General features: G+C 46.0%; 1 protein-coding gene across 3 annotated transcripts in view; it reads left to right on the forward strand.

The window, feature by feature from the left end:
* The window catches only part of LOC105473911 (eukaryotic translation initiation factor 4E family member 2), a 32,898-nt gene extending 27,398 nt beyond the window's left edge, over positions 1-5,500 (forward strand). For all 3 annotated transcript variants that reach the window (XM_011728110.2, XM_071073560.1, XM_071073561.1), the window contains one exon: positions 2,861-5,500. Coding sequence is in view for 1 of the 3 variants with exons in the window: in XM_071073561.1 (XP_070929662.1) it covers positions 2,861-2,900 (40 nt within the window). In the remaining 2 variants the exon portion in view is untranslated. The remainder of the gene's footprint in view (positions 1-2,860) is intronic.
* The last annotated feature ends 13,293 nt before the right edge of the window (positions 5,501-18,793 follow it).

An 18,793-nucleotide genomic window follows, 5' to 3' on the forward strand; every position in this document is an offset into this window, starting at 1 on the left:
TTGGCATCAAGCTGTTCTCAACCCACTTTTTTAAAGAAGGCTGGACCAAAGCCATAGGGCCTCACTGCCACCAACCTGTGTTAGTCTGTCACTGTCAGGATCAGGCTACCCCCACTTGCTGTTCTGTTTTCCTCTTAAATCAAATTGGAAAAGCACAGCTGGATTCTCCTGGCTTTTCCTTTACTCTTCTCCTCCCCTTTTTCACTTTGCAAATAGACCTTAGAATATGATTTCTTAGGTTTTCTGACAATAAAGTGGTCTCTAATAACAAAAATATTAAATATCTGAATGAGGCTGGGCGCAGTGGCTCACGCCTGTAATCCCAGCACTTTGGAAGGCCGAGGCGGGCGGATCACGAGGTCAAGAGATCGAGACCATCCTGGCCAACATGGTGAAACCCCGTCTCTACTAAATATACAAAACTTAGCCAGGCGTGGTGGTGCGCGCCTGTAGTTCCAGCTACTCGGGAGGCTGAGGCAGGAGCATTGCTTGAACCCAGGAGGCGGAGGATGCAATGAGCCGAGATTGTACCACTGCACTCCAGCGTGGTGACAGAGTGACACTGCATCTCAAAAAAAAAAAAAAAAACCAAAATCTGAATGAGAAAGTGTTTTTAAAGCTCTCCAGTTTATCTGCTACAGAGAAAGAATTTATTTCTGCCCCACCTAGCATAATAGAGGAATTCTTCCAAAAGATAAGATGACCTGCTTATGGTAATGATTACCCTGAAAATCCTCTTTCCATCACTAAACAGCTGAAAGAGTTGGGGCCAGACACTTGCTTACCATCTCCTTCATTCCAAGATAGATAATTCTCCAAGTCAGCAAATTCTCTGCTCCTACCTTCCCATACCCCTGACTTTCTAGTCTCTCTTTTAATAAGAAGAGCAGAATCCCTACTGATAGACTTCTGGTGTTCAATGATTAGATGGGCATAGAGGTGCCAGTAAAAGGGAAGAAATGGAACACAGCCATCTGTTCCTGTGTAATCACTTTCTTTAGTATTAACTGTAGGTACAAAAAAAAGTGTCTTTTATAATGCATCTCTGTAACACAGCACATTGTCCCTAAGAGAACTCAGAAATAACACACAAACACACAAACACACACACACAGCAGTTGTGCTTGCTTTTCTCTGTGTTATGATCAGGTATGTTCCTTATCCTTTGCTAGCTACTTGTAGCATCTCAGAGGGATCTATCCTTTTGAAAGGAGTTTTTTTAAAATACCATTGGCCTTTTAAAAAGATGACCACCCTATTAACTTGGTTTTCAACCTTCAGCTCTTTAGTTGAAGATAGTTGAAGTGCTAAGTAGCCATTGATAAATGAACCACACGGTTGTCATGCCAGCTATAAAATACCAGCGAACTTTTGAGATAGCATCAGTTTATTCCCAGCCTGAGTTCACCTATCCCAGCTCCAGTTTCCCTTCTCAGTTCTTGTCTGCAGTCATTCTCTTTGTGTAGTGGGGGCTGTTGGTCACTGTCAGCTGACCACCGTCATGGAGGAGGATCTGTTAGCCAGTAACAGAAAGAAACTGCTGTTTGGCTGGGCTGAGCATATTCTTTCCTTAGCACATATTTACTCTGAACCAATTGCCATATGTCCTGTTAATTATAACAATTTTAAGATAGGTCAGGCTGGGGTTGTAATCTCAGCGCTTTGGGAGACCATGGCCAGAGGGTCACTTGAGCCCAAGAGTTCAAGACCAACCTGGGCAACATAGTGAGATACTATCTCAAAAAAACAAAACAAAACAAAACAAAGGTCAAAGCCAGAGCTTCTAGAATGTCCCTTTAAAATGAAAGAGAAATAATGACTCCAAAATCCAGGTAAAATTTTCTGACAAATTGAAGTCCAAAGCACTGGGCAAGGGCAGCAACTGGTTGCCTTTAAAGTCCCTGCCAGCCTGAAATGTTGAGACTCAGATGGTGATGGACCTGCTAAGATGTCATTAGATTTCTAGGGTGGGACAGGAAAGGTCACTAGTGGCTGTCCAAGCCTGTCTATATCCAATAAAAGGCAACTAAAAGGACACATATTGGGATCCCCCACATACATAACACGCGCACACACACACACACGCACACACACACATTGAATAATTAGAACCATGTTTGTAAAGTGAAAGGTACCCAGATTTTACTTCCTGGAATATCCTTTCCTTCTGTAAGCAGCTCTGAGTTTTAAACTGAGGATTCTTATTTGGTTGGTTGTTTTTTTTTTTTTTTTTTGTTCACATAAGACCAGGTGAATCACACAGTGTTTTCAAAAGTGTGTTGTTAGATTAAAAGAAGAAGGGGAGAGAGACAGAATGTCTCCTTCTCAGGCTTCCTCCATCTGCCCAGTTTCTAGTGTGCCCCTTCCACCTCCACTGCCCCAGGTAACCACTGTTGTTGGTCTCCTGTGTAGCCTTGCAAAGTTTGATAATGCATATATGAGCAAATATGAACCTATAACCTTGTTTCCCTACCCCCACTTACACAGAAGGTAGCATACCATGTATACACACTCTACTTTAAGCTATCAGTTTATCTTGGAACCCTTTCCACAGCAGTAGAGAGCTTCCTGTTTTATTTCTATGAATGTGCCCTAGCATTAATATTTAACCAGTCCTCTCTTGATCTGCATTTGAATTGTTTCTAATCTTTTGCTGTTGCAAAAAAATTGAATGGAAGTTTTACAAGGGACTTGGGAGGTGGGTTGCTGTTTTGGCATTAGATTGGCAAGTGAAGAAGGCCCCGGGATATGTCATGGAGACCCCAAGGGCTGATGAGTCAGCTTCCCCCTGTATATATGTGCTTCTATATAGATGATCCTTGTATTGAACACTCTATTTTCTCCCATTTTTTTCTTTCAGGGACAATTCAAGCTTTCGAAATACAAAAATCACATTGTGAAAGTACACAAGCTGGCAATAATCCTTTTCTGTATGTGTGTGTTTGTCCGAAATGGATGGGAGGCCTCCAGCCAGTCCTTCCATTGCTCACTGAAGGGACGTCCCTGAGCCGTGCGCTCCCCTTTTGCACTCATTCCTGGAGGACGGATTCCGCTAGACACCCTCCAGCATCGCTGACTTTATAAGGCGGAAAAACGGAAAACGTGACTTTGTAATAGACAAACATTGTTTTTTAATGGGGTTCCGTGGGGGGCGTTCAGCCTTTCTGTTTGCTGTGTCCTGTCCAGATGCCTCTTGGGCATCCTGTTGTTCTCTTCCCGTGCTGTACGAAGGGTACCATGGCCACGTGTAGATGCCAGAGCTGTTGATGAGAGTTACCAGTATTATGAATGTCTGTGCATCCAGGAAAAGCTTTCTGTTGGAGAGTCCCAGAATAGCTGTAAATGCTCTCTTCTAGCTATGCCATTAAATTATTGGGACACTTTGTTTCTTTCTCTCCCCTCCTCCAAGCCCACCACTTTCTGAAGCTGTGTTACTGATGCGATGACTGTCCAGGATTTTGTATCATCCCCTGCCTTATGCCCTCCAGTCTCCTCTCCTGTGGGACTCTCTCTTTCTTAGGCACAGCTACACTTAGAATTGTAATCCAGTGACTCTTACTGATTTCACTGAGGCAGCTTAGAGGGAATGCCTTAGTAAACTGAACTGGAGCAGAATCTAGTTTGATTAGGAGCTAGATTATAATCTAGGTTCCAAGTACAGAATTTGGAGCTGAGGACAGTGACTGAAATCTTTTCCCATATGAGCAGAGCCTGGGTGTCAGGCCTGTTTCCCGTATGAGCAGAGCCTGTGTGCAAGCCTATTTCTGGCATGTCCCTCATTGAGGAAGGGAAGCAAAAGCTGGTTATTTGCCAGGCCTATTAACACTTAGTATGCAAATTCTATCATCCTGAAACTGGGGCATCTGAGGAAAAGGCGACCTTGCTGGATGGCTTTATTTGCATGGCTCTGCCTGTCTGCAGTGGTTGAGTCCTTATCACCTGGTATGTGTATGAGCAAATGTGTGCTGATCGTGATGCCCAGGCAGAAACCTCTTGAAGACTACTGCAGGTATGCTTTAAAAATGACCAGTCACTCATCAGAGAAGCTGGGTGATCTGACTCCCGAAGGACTGAAGTCAGAGAGGTCAAAAGAGCACCTAGGATTCAAATAAATTGAGTCAGAGTCCTATAGCAACCTCCAAGTAGCACTGTCTTATTTGGCTCTTGTGAGCAAAGACTGCAGTACCTTAAATTAAGGCCTCTCTTTAAAACATATCCTTGAAGACTAGGGGATCCTTGGCCACCTGGTCTCAGAGAAATTATATGAGATTAACAGGCATTTCCTTATTGTATTTATATTACTCTCCTCCTACTTTTCCTTTCCTGAACACCCTCTAATTACCACTGTTTTGGGGATGCTTTTTTCCTGAAAGAATGGGGAGTACAGGGGCCAAAAGGGAGGTGCTTCTATTACAGGTCAAGTTAGATAAGATCTAGCAGTGATTTAAACTCCAGGAATATGAAGAGTGCATTCTAGTGTCCAGACAGTTGTGAAGGGCTCGGCAAATGTAAGAGCACCATTGGCTACATGGGGAGCAAAGGCTGTCTTTGAAAACCCCAGGGAGGTCTTCACTTTTGCCTAAACTCAGATTTGCCATGAAAATTCCAAAGAGATCTGATATTTGGATTTGCCCTCCTTTGGGCATCTACCTGACTGTTGTGTGTGTGGGGAAGTCAGTGTGTATGTGTACGGCATGCTTAGGAGTGAGTGAGTGGTCAAGCCTACTGGTTAGGTGTGTTGTCCATAGTTTTTCTTTTTTTCTTTTTTTTTTTTTCAGAGTTTTGAATCTTATGTTTTCTAGAGCTGCTTATGTTTCCCCTTCCTCTTTGTCGTTGTAGTATTTGACAGTTGTCTTTTCCATCCAAAACATACTGCCCTTAGGCTGGTTAGAGCAAGGGGTTATGTCTGTTAGGCAGCATCTTACCCCCAGTGTTCTCCCAGATGTTCTGCCTAACAGGTTTAAGTGGGAGATTAAATAGTCAGTTTATCTAAACCCTCTATTTTTCCAAACTAGCTTGAGAGGTCTTTTCATCTATTTTTACTCCATGGGCTTCTGATATGCTGAGATGTGACATGGTTATGATTATGGTATCACCTGTTATAGAGACAAAGGGAGAAAGGTCTACCAGGGCCAACGTAACCAGAATGTGAGGAGAGTGGAGAGTCGGTCTCCACTTTGCACAGTTGGGGCTGTTCTCCTCTAACCCCTTTGCTGGGTTTTCTGTTTGAAATTGGCCCCTACTCCTCTCCAGAGCTCTGCTTTTTGAATCCTCCTGTTCGTGTGTGTGTGTGTGTGTGTGTGTGTGTGTTTTCCCTGTGATACTGGCAGTGGCAATAATTTTCCATCCAGAGAGAAGCTTGTGGTCCACAATGCTCGAAGAATGAATTTCCAAGTATTTGCCAGTGGAAATGGAGCAGAGGCTATGACAAGAGTGATTTAGTGTTGCACTTTCAGAGCAATTATCTACTGCAGTAATAAATGGAAAATATCAGCAAGAACCAGGTTGTGGACTTGTTAATACAAGGGAACCGGGGGTATTGTTACTAATTCTACCCTTCAGTGTATGAGTCTCAAGCTTAACTGCATCCCAAAACGAAATATGTGGAATAGTCCAGGCAATGTCAATCTCAATGACACAAATGTATTGTGGAAATATTCTCTAATTGATATTAATCATTGCCACAACTCAATTTACATTTTTATTATCAAAATATAGTTGGTAACTCTCCTTAACTTGGGGTAAGGAATATTGGAATAGAAGAAAGTTTAAAGAATTTGATTTTGATGTAAAAAATCACTCAGCCTAAGCTTGGAATGTTTTTGTTATATTAAGTAGCTTAGCCTAAAGAGGGACACATGGGCATGCCAATGGCTGGTGCCCACGGGAAACACTGAGGGAGAAAAAGGCTTTGCTGAGCCTCAGTTATTGTTGACAAAAGATTTAAAACAATACAGTCTTGAGACTTAGTTTCTGTAGATAGAAATCTCCTCTCTGTGTCTATCAGTCATGGTCCAAATACGAGATAGAAACCATGCCAGTTCAACAATGTGATAAAAAGAATTACTGACACACTAACCAAAAAAGCAAAAAACCCACACAAGAATGAAGTAGCAATTTCCAGAAGTGCTCTGAGGATGGGTGTTGCTCACCTGGTCCTGGGTCTTTGAGCCCATCATGAAGCTGGTTCTGAGCAGGTCAGAAATGACAACTGGGATCACCTGCAGCATCTACTGGAAAAATCCAACAGGATGCCAGCTGGCAAAGCAGAGATGTTTGTGGAGTTCTATCCCTGGTATCACAAAAGCAGAGCTAAAAAGAGCGGGTGTGGAACTGAGAGACAAGAGCTTCCTAACTGGCACAGCCCCTGTTAGCTACTCAGCATCTGCGCACAGCCTTCTACACCTTTGAACTTCTGTCCCACCAGAAAAGTAATTATTTGTGCCCAAGAAGATGTAATTAATTGGAAGCTGTTACCCTCTCTCAAAAATGAGGACATGTAAAGCCCACCAGTCACTGTCAATCTCAGAGCTGTGTTGACTCTTCTAATTCAGTTTCAATCCCTTCTGAATAGAATACAGAACAAGAGAATGGTACCCAAACACTAAAGGGTAAAGTTTACTTCCAGAAAAATTTGCATGAAATGATGAGAGAAGAAAATTTGTGCACATAACAAGCAAGAATATGTACATCAGCCGGGCTCGGTGGCTCATGCCTGTAATCCCAGCACTTTGGGAGGCCGAGGTGGGTGGATCATGAGGTCAGGAGTTCGAGACCAGCCTGGATGATATGGTGAAACCCCGTCTCGACTAAAAATACAAAAATTAGGTGGGTGTGGTGGCGTGCTCCGGTAGCCCCAGCTGCTCAGGAGGCTGAAGCAGGACAATCGCCTGAACCTGGGAGGCAGAGGTTGCAGTGAGCCGAGATAGCGCCACTATACTCCAGCCTGGGCGACAGAGTGAGACTCCATCTCAAAAAAAAAAAAAAAAAAAAAGAATATGTACATCATCTATAATGATCTTGAGGCTGTCGGTTATGTATCACTTCCTTTTCCACTGCCTATTCTGTATTTCCTTTGCCCTCAGCCAGGATCTCCTCTGGTCAGGATTCTTTTTTGGGTATGATTGATCCAAACCTTTATTCCTAAGGTGTCTGAATTAGTTGTCCTTCCTTTGTTACAGTCTTTTGTTTTTGCTATTTGTAAGAGGGACCCCAGAAAATTATGGGTTCTAGACAGTTCTCCCTGGCCCTGGAATGTAGCAGCGTTTGTTTTCCCTTGGTAATACACCCGAGTCACTAAACCCCTTGTTTGCTTGTTGGTTCAGTGCCTAGAAGGGCCCAAAACAGCAGGTGAGCCTCAGGGTATGATTCAGTGAGCCGTTGTTCCCTGGAAGCGTTCCTCCTTTAAAAACCAAGCCCTCCAAACCAGCAGAACTCCAGCTGAGGGGACAGGTGAGAGGAACCACTCCTACTTCTAGCCCTTGATTCCCGGACCCACGAATCCTGGTTATGGGAGAGACAATCCATGCAAAGCAGAACCTTTGGGGCAGCACCCAAAGGTGGTCTCCCAAGTGGTGCTGTAACAGAGTCTTCACGAGGCTATTTCGCTCTAATGTTTGTCCAGCTGCTTCCTCCTGCTGAGATGTGGTATGACTGATTACCTGGTCACAAGCCCATTGCCTCATTTTCTTTGCTGTGAAATTTGTTTCTTGATTAAAAGCAATATGGAATACTATGCTGGTGAGTAAGGCATTCCATTAGTCCACGGGTGATCATGCTGGGAGAAGCAGGAAACGCAAATTCACATCTAGAATATGCATCTATTTACATGGTTTGCCAAAGGGCAATGGAACTAATCCAGCACCATCCAGTGGAACCTCCAGTTCCTCCAATGGAGCTAATCCAGCATCACCATCACTTTTTTGGAGCTGTGTCCCCCAGCTACCTGGACGGTCCACATTTTTGGTATTTCTCATCTCATGTGATTGCCCATAGGCCCCAGGTCTGCTTTCCCTTGATTGCAGTCTTGTCTGATGTCACTTGAAAGCCTCAGCCAAATCTTGTCCCCCAGGCCTATTTCCATTAGACCTGTAACAGTGAGCTCCCCGTCAAGATCATTTTGTGCAGGCAGGATGAGTGGGAGATGAATAGGAAGCTATAGGCTGTTCTCTTGAGGAGCTCGCAGTCCAAAGGGGAGAAGAAGGAATGCAGCAAATAAAGGCAAGAAAGCCTCCAAGAGGATGGGTGGCTCAGGTGTACTCCATGTGGGCCAAGTCCAGTGGGCACGTGACCATCACTCATCTGGACTCCAGAAGTGCAGACATGAGGCCAGTGGGCTTCATGCTGGAGATGTTGCCTATGGATGAGATTAGTATATTTGTAAAGTGTACCATTTATTGAAAACTGCTAGACACTAAAATTACATGCATATTTCATTTAAATCTCACAAGAGCCCTGTGGGTTCCCCATTTCACAAATGAAGAAACAGGCAGAGGTTAAGTAACGCAAAAAGTCACTCCATGTAAGGGCGGAGATGGGATTTGATTTAGAATTCCAGAGCTCTTAAGCCTGTCACACTGATAGGTTATAGCTCACCTAGTCTGCAAGTCATTATTTTGATTGCTGGGAAAGAGGGCTTTGAATCGGATGTAGCTCCAAAATGACTCCTGCTGCCGCAGAGTGATCCTAGTAGATCAGAGGCCCCACCCCACTGGCCAAGGAGCATCAAGAGCCATGAGCAAGGCAGCCTCCCCTGGGGCCCTGGGAACGGCCAAGAGGGCACAGGAGTTTGCCAGCAAGGTGACATTTCTGTCCTTTCCCCTAATCCCACACCCTCCTCCTGACCTGAGTATTGGCCTTACCCTAAATCCATGGCATGTAGATTCCAGGCATCTCTGTTCCCTATTTCCACAACCAGACCATAAATACTCCCTTAAAGTCCCTCTGCCCTCTCCCCCCGCCCCCACCGGGTTTTTTTGTTTGTTTTTTTGCATTGTTTATGGAGGTCCCTTGTGGGGTTTTGCATCGTTCCCCAGACTGGTCTTGAACTCCTGGCCTCAAGTGATTCTCCTGCCTCAAGCTCCCAAAGCTAGGGTTACAGGCATGAGGCACTGTGCCTGGCCTTATTTTAAAAAAAAATAAATTGAAGGTGAGGTCTTGGTATGTAGCCCAGGCTGTATTTGAGTGATACTCCGGCATCAGCCTCCTGAGTCACGGGGGTTATAGGCACATGCTGCCATGCCTGGCTCTGCCCAAATTATTCTCTCCACATTTGTCCAGCGGGCCCTGTCAGACCCTCTCCGTGAACTGTATGGGAAGTAAAATTCCCACCCTGAGAGCAAAACTTCCCTTTCTCCATCTCACCCCACCTCTTCCTTGTAGTAAACATAGACAATAGTATTTCACACCAGGGCCTGCCCTCTGTCTTGACGTCTCTGTGAGGCGGCAGGGGAGGAATGCTCAGAGCACCCTCTACCTGCCATCCTCCACCCTCTCAGGACTCCGAACGGACAGAGAAAGGGGCATCAAGGTCTTCTCCCCTGTGAGCCCAAGAAGGCAGGTAGGTCAATCCAATGTCCCCCTCCAGGTGACCTTCCTCCTGTCCCTGACAAGAGGACTGTTAACATTGATGCCCCAAGAGCCAGAGCCCTGTCCTGTGGCCTCGTGTGTTCTTCTTCGCAGGGTCCCAGCCCCCCAACCCCCCTCAGGATGTTTCCCAGAACGTGGTGAGAGCCCCTGCAGAGGCTGAGCTCATCTGTGGCCGGGCTGGCTGGGTACCACCTAGCACCAGGCTCCTGGAAGGGCTCGGGGGTCCGGCCTCCAACCCCATGCTCTCTGGCTCACAGTGCCCACCATGCCCTGGCTGCAGCCACCCTGGCTGACTCACTGCCAGGCTCCTTTGCTGTCACCAGTTCCACCACAGGTTCACCTCAGCTCACTCCTGCCCCACCCATGGGCAGCACGCACACCTCTGTCTCCTGACCAGTTCTCACTTTATCTCCGAGTGATTTCCAAGACCCTTTTACAGAGGACAGGTGGCTGGTCCCTCCTGTGTGACAGAATGGCCAGAGGCCCTGGGAGGAGACCCTGCTCCTCATCTTAGCGCAGTGCTTTGTGGGAGGCTCAGATGGGCAGCCCAGGTCAGGACTATGACCTTGGAGGGACCCTCCTTCCTTACCACCCCTGGACCTATGCCCTGGCCTCCTTGGACAACTTTACACACACACATCCCCAGTATCTCCCCCGCATCTAATCGATGTGCTCCTGCCCCCTGCAACAGCCTTGGCCAGCCCCAGCCCATGTCGTGCTCATGCCATTGAGCCTGGCACTGTTGAAGGACCTCACATGCTGCTTCATTGAAAGCCCTGCCATATCAGTTTCGACCAGAGTTCCCGGGGTTCCGCAGATACATCCTTGTTCCCTGCTCTCATGCCATTCATTCCCTGCTGTAGAAGGCCCTCGCTCCACCCTTCACCCTGCCCACCTCCTCCACCCTTCACATACTGCCTCTTCCAGAGAGCCCCTGGTCCCCTCCCGCCCTAATCATGGGCACCTCCTATGTTCCCACAGCACTGGGCCCAAGAGATTGGAACCGCAGGTGTCCTTGTCTGTTCTGGCTGCTGGGGTAGGTTCCAAGAAGTTAGGGAGCACACCTTCCTCATCTCTGAACAGGCCTGGCATGGATGCTGGCTGCTGAGAAATTCCTGCCAAACAGATTTATAATATGCCTTAGTCATCGTGTGCTGTTCCACCTAGCACTGCTTCTCACCGAATAACTCATCTCACAGCAAATGAAGTGCAGCAGTGGGCTTGAAGGAAACCTAAATATTTCTCTCTAAAATACTGAGTATTACATAAGCGTAAAACACTACATAAATATACTAATTAAAATACTGCCGGTCGGGCGCAGTGGCTCACACCTGTAATCCTGGTACTTTGGGAGGCCGAGGCAGGCAGATCACCTGAGCTCAGGCATTTAAAACCAGCCTGGCCAACATAGCCAGGCTCTACTAAAATACCAAAATTAGCCGGACATGGTGGCTCACGCCTGTAATCCCAGCTACTTGGGAGGCTGAGGCAGAAGAATCACCTGAACCCAGGAGGTGGAAGTTGCAATAGCCGAGATCGTGCCACTGCACTCCAGCCTGGGCTACAGAGTGAGACTCCACCTCTAAATAAATAAATAAATAAATAAATAAATAAATAAATAAATAAATAAATAAAATAACAAATAAATAAATAATAAAACGCTGTGATTGTTGGGCTGAAGAAGGCTAAATGCAGGGGGGCACTCAGCCTTTCCCTCTGCTTCCCTGATGGCAGGACAGCAACTCACAAAGACAAGAGATCCTTCTACCTCCCCTCCAGCTTTCCTGTGTAAAAGCAGAGATGGAAAATTTCCTCAAACAACTCACTCATCAACTCAGAGATGGTGCCAATGGGACCAGGGAAATTTGGGAGCTAACTTTACTCTCTTCCCAGAGTTTTCCTGCTTTTGCAAGACTCTCCTTTGTCATGTCAACACTCTACGATTTATGGCTGATTTATGGCTTTTCGCCGGGCGCGGTGGCTCACGCCTGTAATCCCAGCACTTTGGGAGGCCGAGGTGGGTGGATCATGAGGTCAGGAGATCGCGATGTCTCTACTAAAAATACAAAAAATCAGCCAGGCGTGGTGGCGGGCGTCTGTAGTCCCAGCTACTCTGTAGTCCCAGGCAGAGGCAAGAGAATGGCGTGAACCCCGGAGGCAGAGCTTGCAGTGAGCTGAGATCACGCCACTGCACTCCAGCCTGGGTGACAGAGCAAGACTCCATCTCAAAAATAAAATAAAATAAAATAATAAAATTAAAATAAAATAAAATATTTATGGCTTTTTGATAAAATACTATGTCAGGCAGAGCTTCAAGCCACTGCCTTGAGAGCTACACCTTTCAACTGAGGTTCCTCCCATGTGATGTAAACTGTGCACATTAACATAAAAATGGCTTTTCTCTTGTTAATCTATCTTTTGTTACAGAAGGCTTGTTCCAGCTATCAACTTATGAAGGTAGAGGGAAATTACATGTTCTTCCCTCAGGCTCATGTTTATGGAGGTCCCTGGTCTTACTGGTACCCCATCATCCTAAAGCGGGAATGTGAGAGCTGCTGACCTCTATGATTGAGGTTTGTTCACTGATAATAAATTATTGCTATTTGTAGCATTTCACAGATCATTTGCTTGCATTTGCCAGGGGTGTGTGTGTGTGTGTGTGTATATATATATATATATATATATTTTTTTTTTTTTTTTTTTTAACATAGCCTTGCTCTGTCCCCCAGGCTGCAGTACAGTGGTACCACCTTGGCCCACTGCAGTCTCCACCTCTTGGGTTTAAGGGATCCTCCCACTTCAGCCTCTGGAGCAGCTGGGATTACAAGCGCACACCACCACACTCAGCTAATTTTGTATTTTTTGTAGAGATGAGTCCTCACTACGTTGCCCAGGCTGGTCTTGAACCTCCTGCGCTCAAGTAATCCTCCCACCTCAGCCTCCCCAAGAGCTGGGATTACGGGTGTGAGCCACCATGCCTGGCTTTATAATCTTATTATCTTCAAATTATGAAGGTTTTACTTTCTCCTTTCCAACTTTCCTATCTGTTTTCTTTGCCTTACTTCATTGTGTTGGTTAGCACCTCCAGTACATTGTTGATTCACGCTGGTAACAGTGGTCGTGCTGTCTTGTTCCTAACTTGATGGGAATGCCTCTAGGATTAAATTAAATCCCATTAAATATGATGCTGGTTTTGGAGCTGAAATGTATTCTGTCCTGTTAAAGAAGAGAAGAGCCAGGCATGGTGGCTCACACCTGTAATCCCAGCACTTTAGGAGGCCGAGGTGGGCAGATCACGAGGTCAGGAGTTCGAGACCAGCCTGGCCAACATGGTGAAACCCCATCTCTACTAAAAAAATACAAAAATTAGCTGGGCATGGTGGCGCATGCCTGTAATCCTAGCTACTCGGGAGACTGAGGCAGGAGAATCGCTTGAACCCGGGAGGTGGAGGTTGCGGTGAGCCGAGGTCCCGCCATTACACTCCAGCCTGGGCAACAAGACAGAAACTCTGTCTCAAAAAAAAAAAAAGGGAAGAAGAAGAAGAAGAAGAGAAGGTTTAAAAGTTGTATGGGAGAGTATATGGATGTACCATCTTTTTGTAACCTAATTTTTCTTAAGAGCTGAGGTTGAGGTCTCTCTAATGTTGCCCAGGCTGGAGTACAGTGGCTATTCACAGACATGATCACCGTGCACTACAGCATTGAACTCCCAGGCTCTAGCAATATTCCTACCTCAGTCTCCCAAGTAACTAGGATTACATGGGTTCCCCTTCGTGCTTGGTCCCGTCTACTGATTTCATGAACATTTCGATTATTTCCAGTATTTTGCTGAAAGAAGTGAATAGCTTTGTATATATACCCATTATTTTGCATGTGTGGAACCATATTTGTAGGATCAGTTCTAGAACTTGAATTGTTGGCCTGTGTGGTGGTTAATTTCGTGTGTTAACTTGACTGGGCCAAGGGATGACCACATAGCTGGTAAAACATGATTTCTGGGTGTGTCTGTGAGGATGTTTCTGGAGGAGATGAAGATTAGAGTTGATACACTAAGTAAAGATTCACCCTCACCAGTGTAGGTGGGCATCATCCATCCATTGAGAGCTGAACAGAACAAAAAGGCAGAGTAGGGGCAAACTTGCTTTCTCTTCTTGAACTGGGACATCCATCTTCTCCTGCCCTCCAACATTGGAGCTCCTGGTTCTCAGGCTTTAAGACTCAGACTGCATTTCCCAGGCCCTTCAGCTTGCAGATGGTAGATGGTACGATTTCTCATCCTCCATAATCACCTGAACCAATTCCCATAATAAGTCTTCTCATATATATACATATAGGTTGGGTCAAAGAGTACATGATATTTGATTTGATAAATATTGTGAAATTGCTCCCCAGGTTACACCCTCACCAGCAATGCATGTGTTTTGTCTCAGCCCCACAGATAGAATATATTATAAAATTTAGATTTTTGCTAATCTGATAGGTAAAAAATGGTATTTCAATGTCATTCTTTGTGTGAGTGAGATTGAGTTTCTTTTCATATATTTAAGGAGAATTTGTGTTGGGTTTTCTGTTCATAACTTGACCATTTTTCTATTGAGTTGATGGTCTTTTTCTTATTGACTAACAGGGGTTTTTTATATATTAAGGAGATTATCCCTTTGTTTGTAATATTAGCTTGACCAGAGCAGGAACCAACACAATTGAATGAGGAGTCCAGGATGGCTTACCCAGTATTGTAGGATGAGGCCTTTACCGTGCTGGTGGCTAAGGGTGGGCAAGAGAGTCAAAGATGAGTTGTATCTGAACAGGAAAACCTGTTGTTACGCAGACAAGCTTGACTCTAAAGTGGCTGCCTAGATAACTTATTTTGGAGCCTCCAGGATATAAGCAGCCCAGGTACCAAGAGGGTGATGCAAGCATTTTGCCTCTCCTCCTAGTGGGAGGAGTTCCAGCTGCCTTCTACTGGTGGGGACTGCTGACCTGTCCAGCTCCACTGTCTCTTGTCCCTCTGGACTGGGTGAATGAGGATTCTGGACGTGAATTGTTGATTTGCTTAGTTCTTTCCTCTGTTTAATGGTCATTGTCTTCTACAGACAGTCCTTTGCTCTGGTCTATTGGGGTGTTGGGTGATTTTATTTGCTCTCCTTGAAATCTCTGACCAGCAGCACTGCAGGTGTTCTTTCCAAGCTTGTCTTGTTTCGCCCAACGTGTTTTTACATCCAAAGTCTTGTTGCTGTGTATTTGAATGAATCAGTCTTTCTTTTTATGACTTCTGGAGATTGACTCATACTTGAAACCCCTTTCCTATAAAACCTCGATCTATTTATAGAGAAGACTAAAGGTTTGAAAGAGCCGTAGGGCAGGGGGTGGGGAGATGGAAACCCACGACACCTGCACACGAGGATGCTCGGGGAGTGCCGAGGACATGGATTCATGGCTCAAACCAGGAAGGAACTAATCCAGTCTGGATCCCCAGGTTCAGGAATTGGCAGAGCTGGTGGGCTGGAGACAGGGCACAAGCTGAAGAAGGCCCCAGTCACGGTACCTGAAGTGATTGACCAAGGGGCCTCAGCAGGCGAGGGAGGTGAGTTATGGCAGAGTAACAGGGAGGGTTAGGGGTTCTGGGGGCCCTAGTGAGGCAAACAGCAGGTAGCATAAGAGTCAGAGAAGAAGACAAGTAGAAGGAAAGTCATTCCAGAAAGAGCAATTTCAGGTGATGGCAAAGGCCAGAGGGCAAACACGGGAGAGGGCGGCTGGTAGGCCGGATGCTTTGGACCAAGGAACCACGAAGGCGGGGAGGTGTGGGTCTGGGATGTCTCCTGGGATGATGACATGTTGAAGATCAAAGAAAGACCAAAGCCAGAGTTAAAGCCTGCCTTCACCATCCCTTAGCTCAGTACATCTTAGTCCTGATTGTGCCTTATAATCAGCAGGGTCTGGACCCGGCCCCCATGATTCCAGTGTCAGCTGCAGTTATAAATTGCTGTCCTAACTTATGTCGCTGTTAAACTTTCCACTGAAGTAAGGAGCATGAATTAAATGCAAGAGACCCTGTCAGTTCATCGTAGGCCTAACCACATGGACTTCCTAGCCTTTTCCTGGTGCCTCAATAATGACAGGGCAGCACAGTGCAGGTGTGGTGCTAACAGCCCAGACCCGATTTCCTAGTCCTGGCTCTGTTTCTGCTTCGTTAAGATCACTTGCAGCCTCAGGGCAGATCCAGGATGAGCTTGGGTGCAGAAGGGTCCTTCTGGCAGCACATCAGCTCATCTTGATGAGTCCAATGTCAAGCAGCAAAATGTCTGCCAGGTCAAGGGTACATGGAGATGAAAGACTCTGAAGTCATCAGGGATAATTGCCATTTACTGTAGCCTCCCAGCAACCTACAACATTTACTACCACCACCACAGAGCCTTCAAAATTACACGAGACTAGAATGAACCATGTAATGCTGGATCAGAGTAGGACATAGCCTACAATCATGTTTAATAGACACACAGACAGATAGATACAGACATATAGATATGTGTGTATATGTGGGTTAATATAGGTAGACGTATTCCCTAGATTTGTCCTCTGAGACAGACTGGAGGCAGTGACACCCAGTAGCAATGAGTACACCTTACACCCAGATCTTGAGACGGGGTCTCTCTCGCTCTGTCACCCAGGCTGGAGTGCAGTGGCGTCACTGCAACCTCTGCTTCCTGGACTCAAGTGATTCTCCTGCCGCAGCCTCCCAAGTAGCTGAAACTACAAGCACACGCCACCGTGCCTGGCTAATTTTTGTATTTTTTTGTAGAGACGGTGTTTTGCCATGCTACCCTGGCTGGTCTTGAACTCCTGAGCTCAGGTGATCTGCCTGCCTCAGCTTCCCAAAGCGCTGGGATTACAGGCATGAGCCACTGCACCTGGCCCTAGATCTTGATTTCTAAATACAGTTATCCAGAACAAGGAACCAGCCTCCTTGGTGAAACAGCTGATTATAGGGCTGGGCAGGAAAAATATAAGATAAGCCTGGAACAGTTTATAGAGCCGGAAAGTTAAGGAGTACTAAAAACAAGGCCCAGTGCAGTGGCTCACGCCTGTAATCCCAGCACTTTGGGAGCCCAAAATGGGCAGATCACTTGAGGTGAGGAGTTCGAGACCAGCCTGGTCAACATGGTGAAACCCTGTCTCTACTAAAAATACAAAAATGAGCTCGGTGTAGGTGGCATGCGCCTGTAATCCCAGCTACTCCAGAGGCTGAGGCAGAAGAATCGCTTGAACCCGGGAGGCAGAGAGGTTACAGTGACCGAGATTGCGCCGCTGCACTCCAGCCTGGGCGACAGAGTGAGACTGTGTCTCAAAAAGAAGAAGAAGAAGGAGAAGGAGAAGAAGAAGGAGGAAGAGGAGGAAGAGAAAGAGGCAGAGGAAGAGGCAGAGGCAGAGGAAGAGCTAAAAACAAAAACAAACCAGCAAAGAAACCACATCAATGGGACACAGGAACCAACTGAAAGTGCTGAACGGCCAAAGTTGAAACAATTGAGCAACAAAATAAAAGGTGGTATTGGATTGTAGCCCAAAGCATAAAATAAATGTCTTTGAATATATACTGATATAAAATAAATAAACAAAGAGGAAGAGTAGACAAATCGTCTGTGGAGAATTCTAAATACTGTGTGGAGTAACTTCATTCCTTCAGTGTTGGCTGCATTCAGTGACTCCCTTCCAGCGAGTGCAGTGTGGAAAGGAGATCCCCAGTTTAAAGCTGAGAATGGAGAAATCCGAGCAATCCTGCCTCAGCCAGATGGCCAGGTCAGCAGTGACAGGGAAAAGTCATGTCGTGGTGTGTACCCTTGACACGGTGTGATGAGGGGAGCACTTGACTTTCATGGTCTTCTTTCTAAACACGCCCAACCCCAGTCTAATCATGAGAAAAACATTAGATGAATTCCAGCAGCGAGAAAGACGTTCTATAGAACACTGACTGTACTCCTCAAAGCTCGAGCAGCCATTGCAAACAAGGAAAGTCTGAGAAACTGTCCCAGCCAGGAAGAGCCTCCGAAGACAGGACAACTGGGTGTCATGTGGTATCTGGATGGGACCCTGGAGCAGAAAAAGGACATCAGGTAATAACTAAGGAAATCTGAATGAAGTATGGACTTTTTTTTTTTTTTTTAAGAGACAGGGGTCTCACTATGTTGCTCAGGCTGGAGTGCAGTGGCTATTCCAGGCGTGATTATAGCACACTATAGTCTCAGATTGTTGGTCTAATGGGATCCTCCAGCCTCAGCCTCCTGAGTAGCTGGGACTACAGATGCATGCCACCACACCTGGCTCAGAACACTTATTTTATTTATTTATTTATGAGAGGGAGTCTCACTCTGTCGCCCAGGCTGGAGTGCAGTGGCGTGATGTTGGCTCACTGCAACTCTCGCCTCCCAGGCTCAAGCGATTCTCCTGCCTCAGCCTTCCGAGTAGTTGGGATTACAGATGCACGCCATCATGCCTGGCTAATTTGTGTGTTTTTTAGTAAAGACTGGGTTTCACCATGTTGGCCAGGCTGGTCTCAAACTCCCGATCTCAGGTGATACCCCGGCTTTGGCCTCCCAAAATGCTGGGATTACAGGCCTGAGCCACTGTGCCCGGCCAGAACACCTTATTAATGTTACAGGCAAGATCTGCAAATGAATGCTAAAAATAGTGAGCAAAACTTCAAGGAGAAACAGGATATTTCCCATAACCCCCAAGTATCTCTCCTGAAAATATTTCTAATTACAGTGATGGTTTGAATGTATGTTTACAAATATTTGATATTCCTCATTCCAGGAGAGGGAGCTTAGTTCCCCTCCCCTTAAATATGTGCTTCTGGATTAGTGACTTGCTTCTAATGAATGAGAGCAGAAAGAGAAAAGCAGTAATTTAATAGTGGAGGAAACTGGCAGACACCACCTTCGCCAAGTGGTCAAAGTCAACAGCGTCAATGAGGCATGTTGACATGGCATGCCTTGGGAGGATGTGCCGAGAGAGGCAGTCACCTGTGAAGTCTTCTTCCCCCAAATCCATCACCTTAGTCTACTCATGAGACAATGTCAGACAAACCCGCACCAAGGGACATTCTACAAAACACCAAAATACCTGACCAGCACTATTCAAAAGTGTGAACATCATAAAAGACAAGGAAAGACCTGGAAACTGTCACAGATGAGTGAGGAGAACTGATGAC

This window comes from Macaca nemestrina, chromosome 11, assembly GCF_043159975.1.
Source record: "Macaca nemestrina isolate mMacNem1 chromosome 11, mMacNem.hap1, whole genome shotgun sequence".
Classification (NCBI taxonomy): Eukaryota; Metazoa; Chordata; class Mammalia; order Primates; family Cercopithecidae; genus Macaca; species Macaca nemestrina.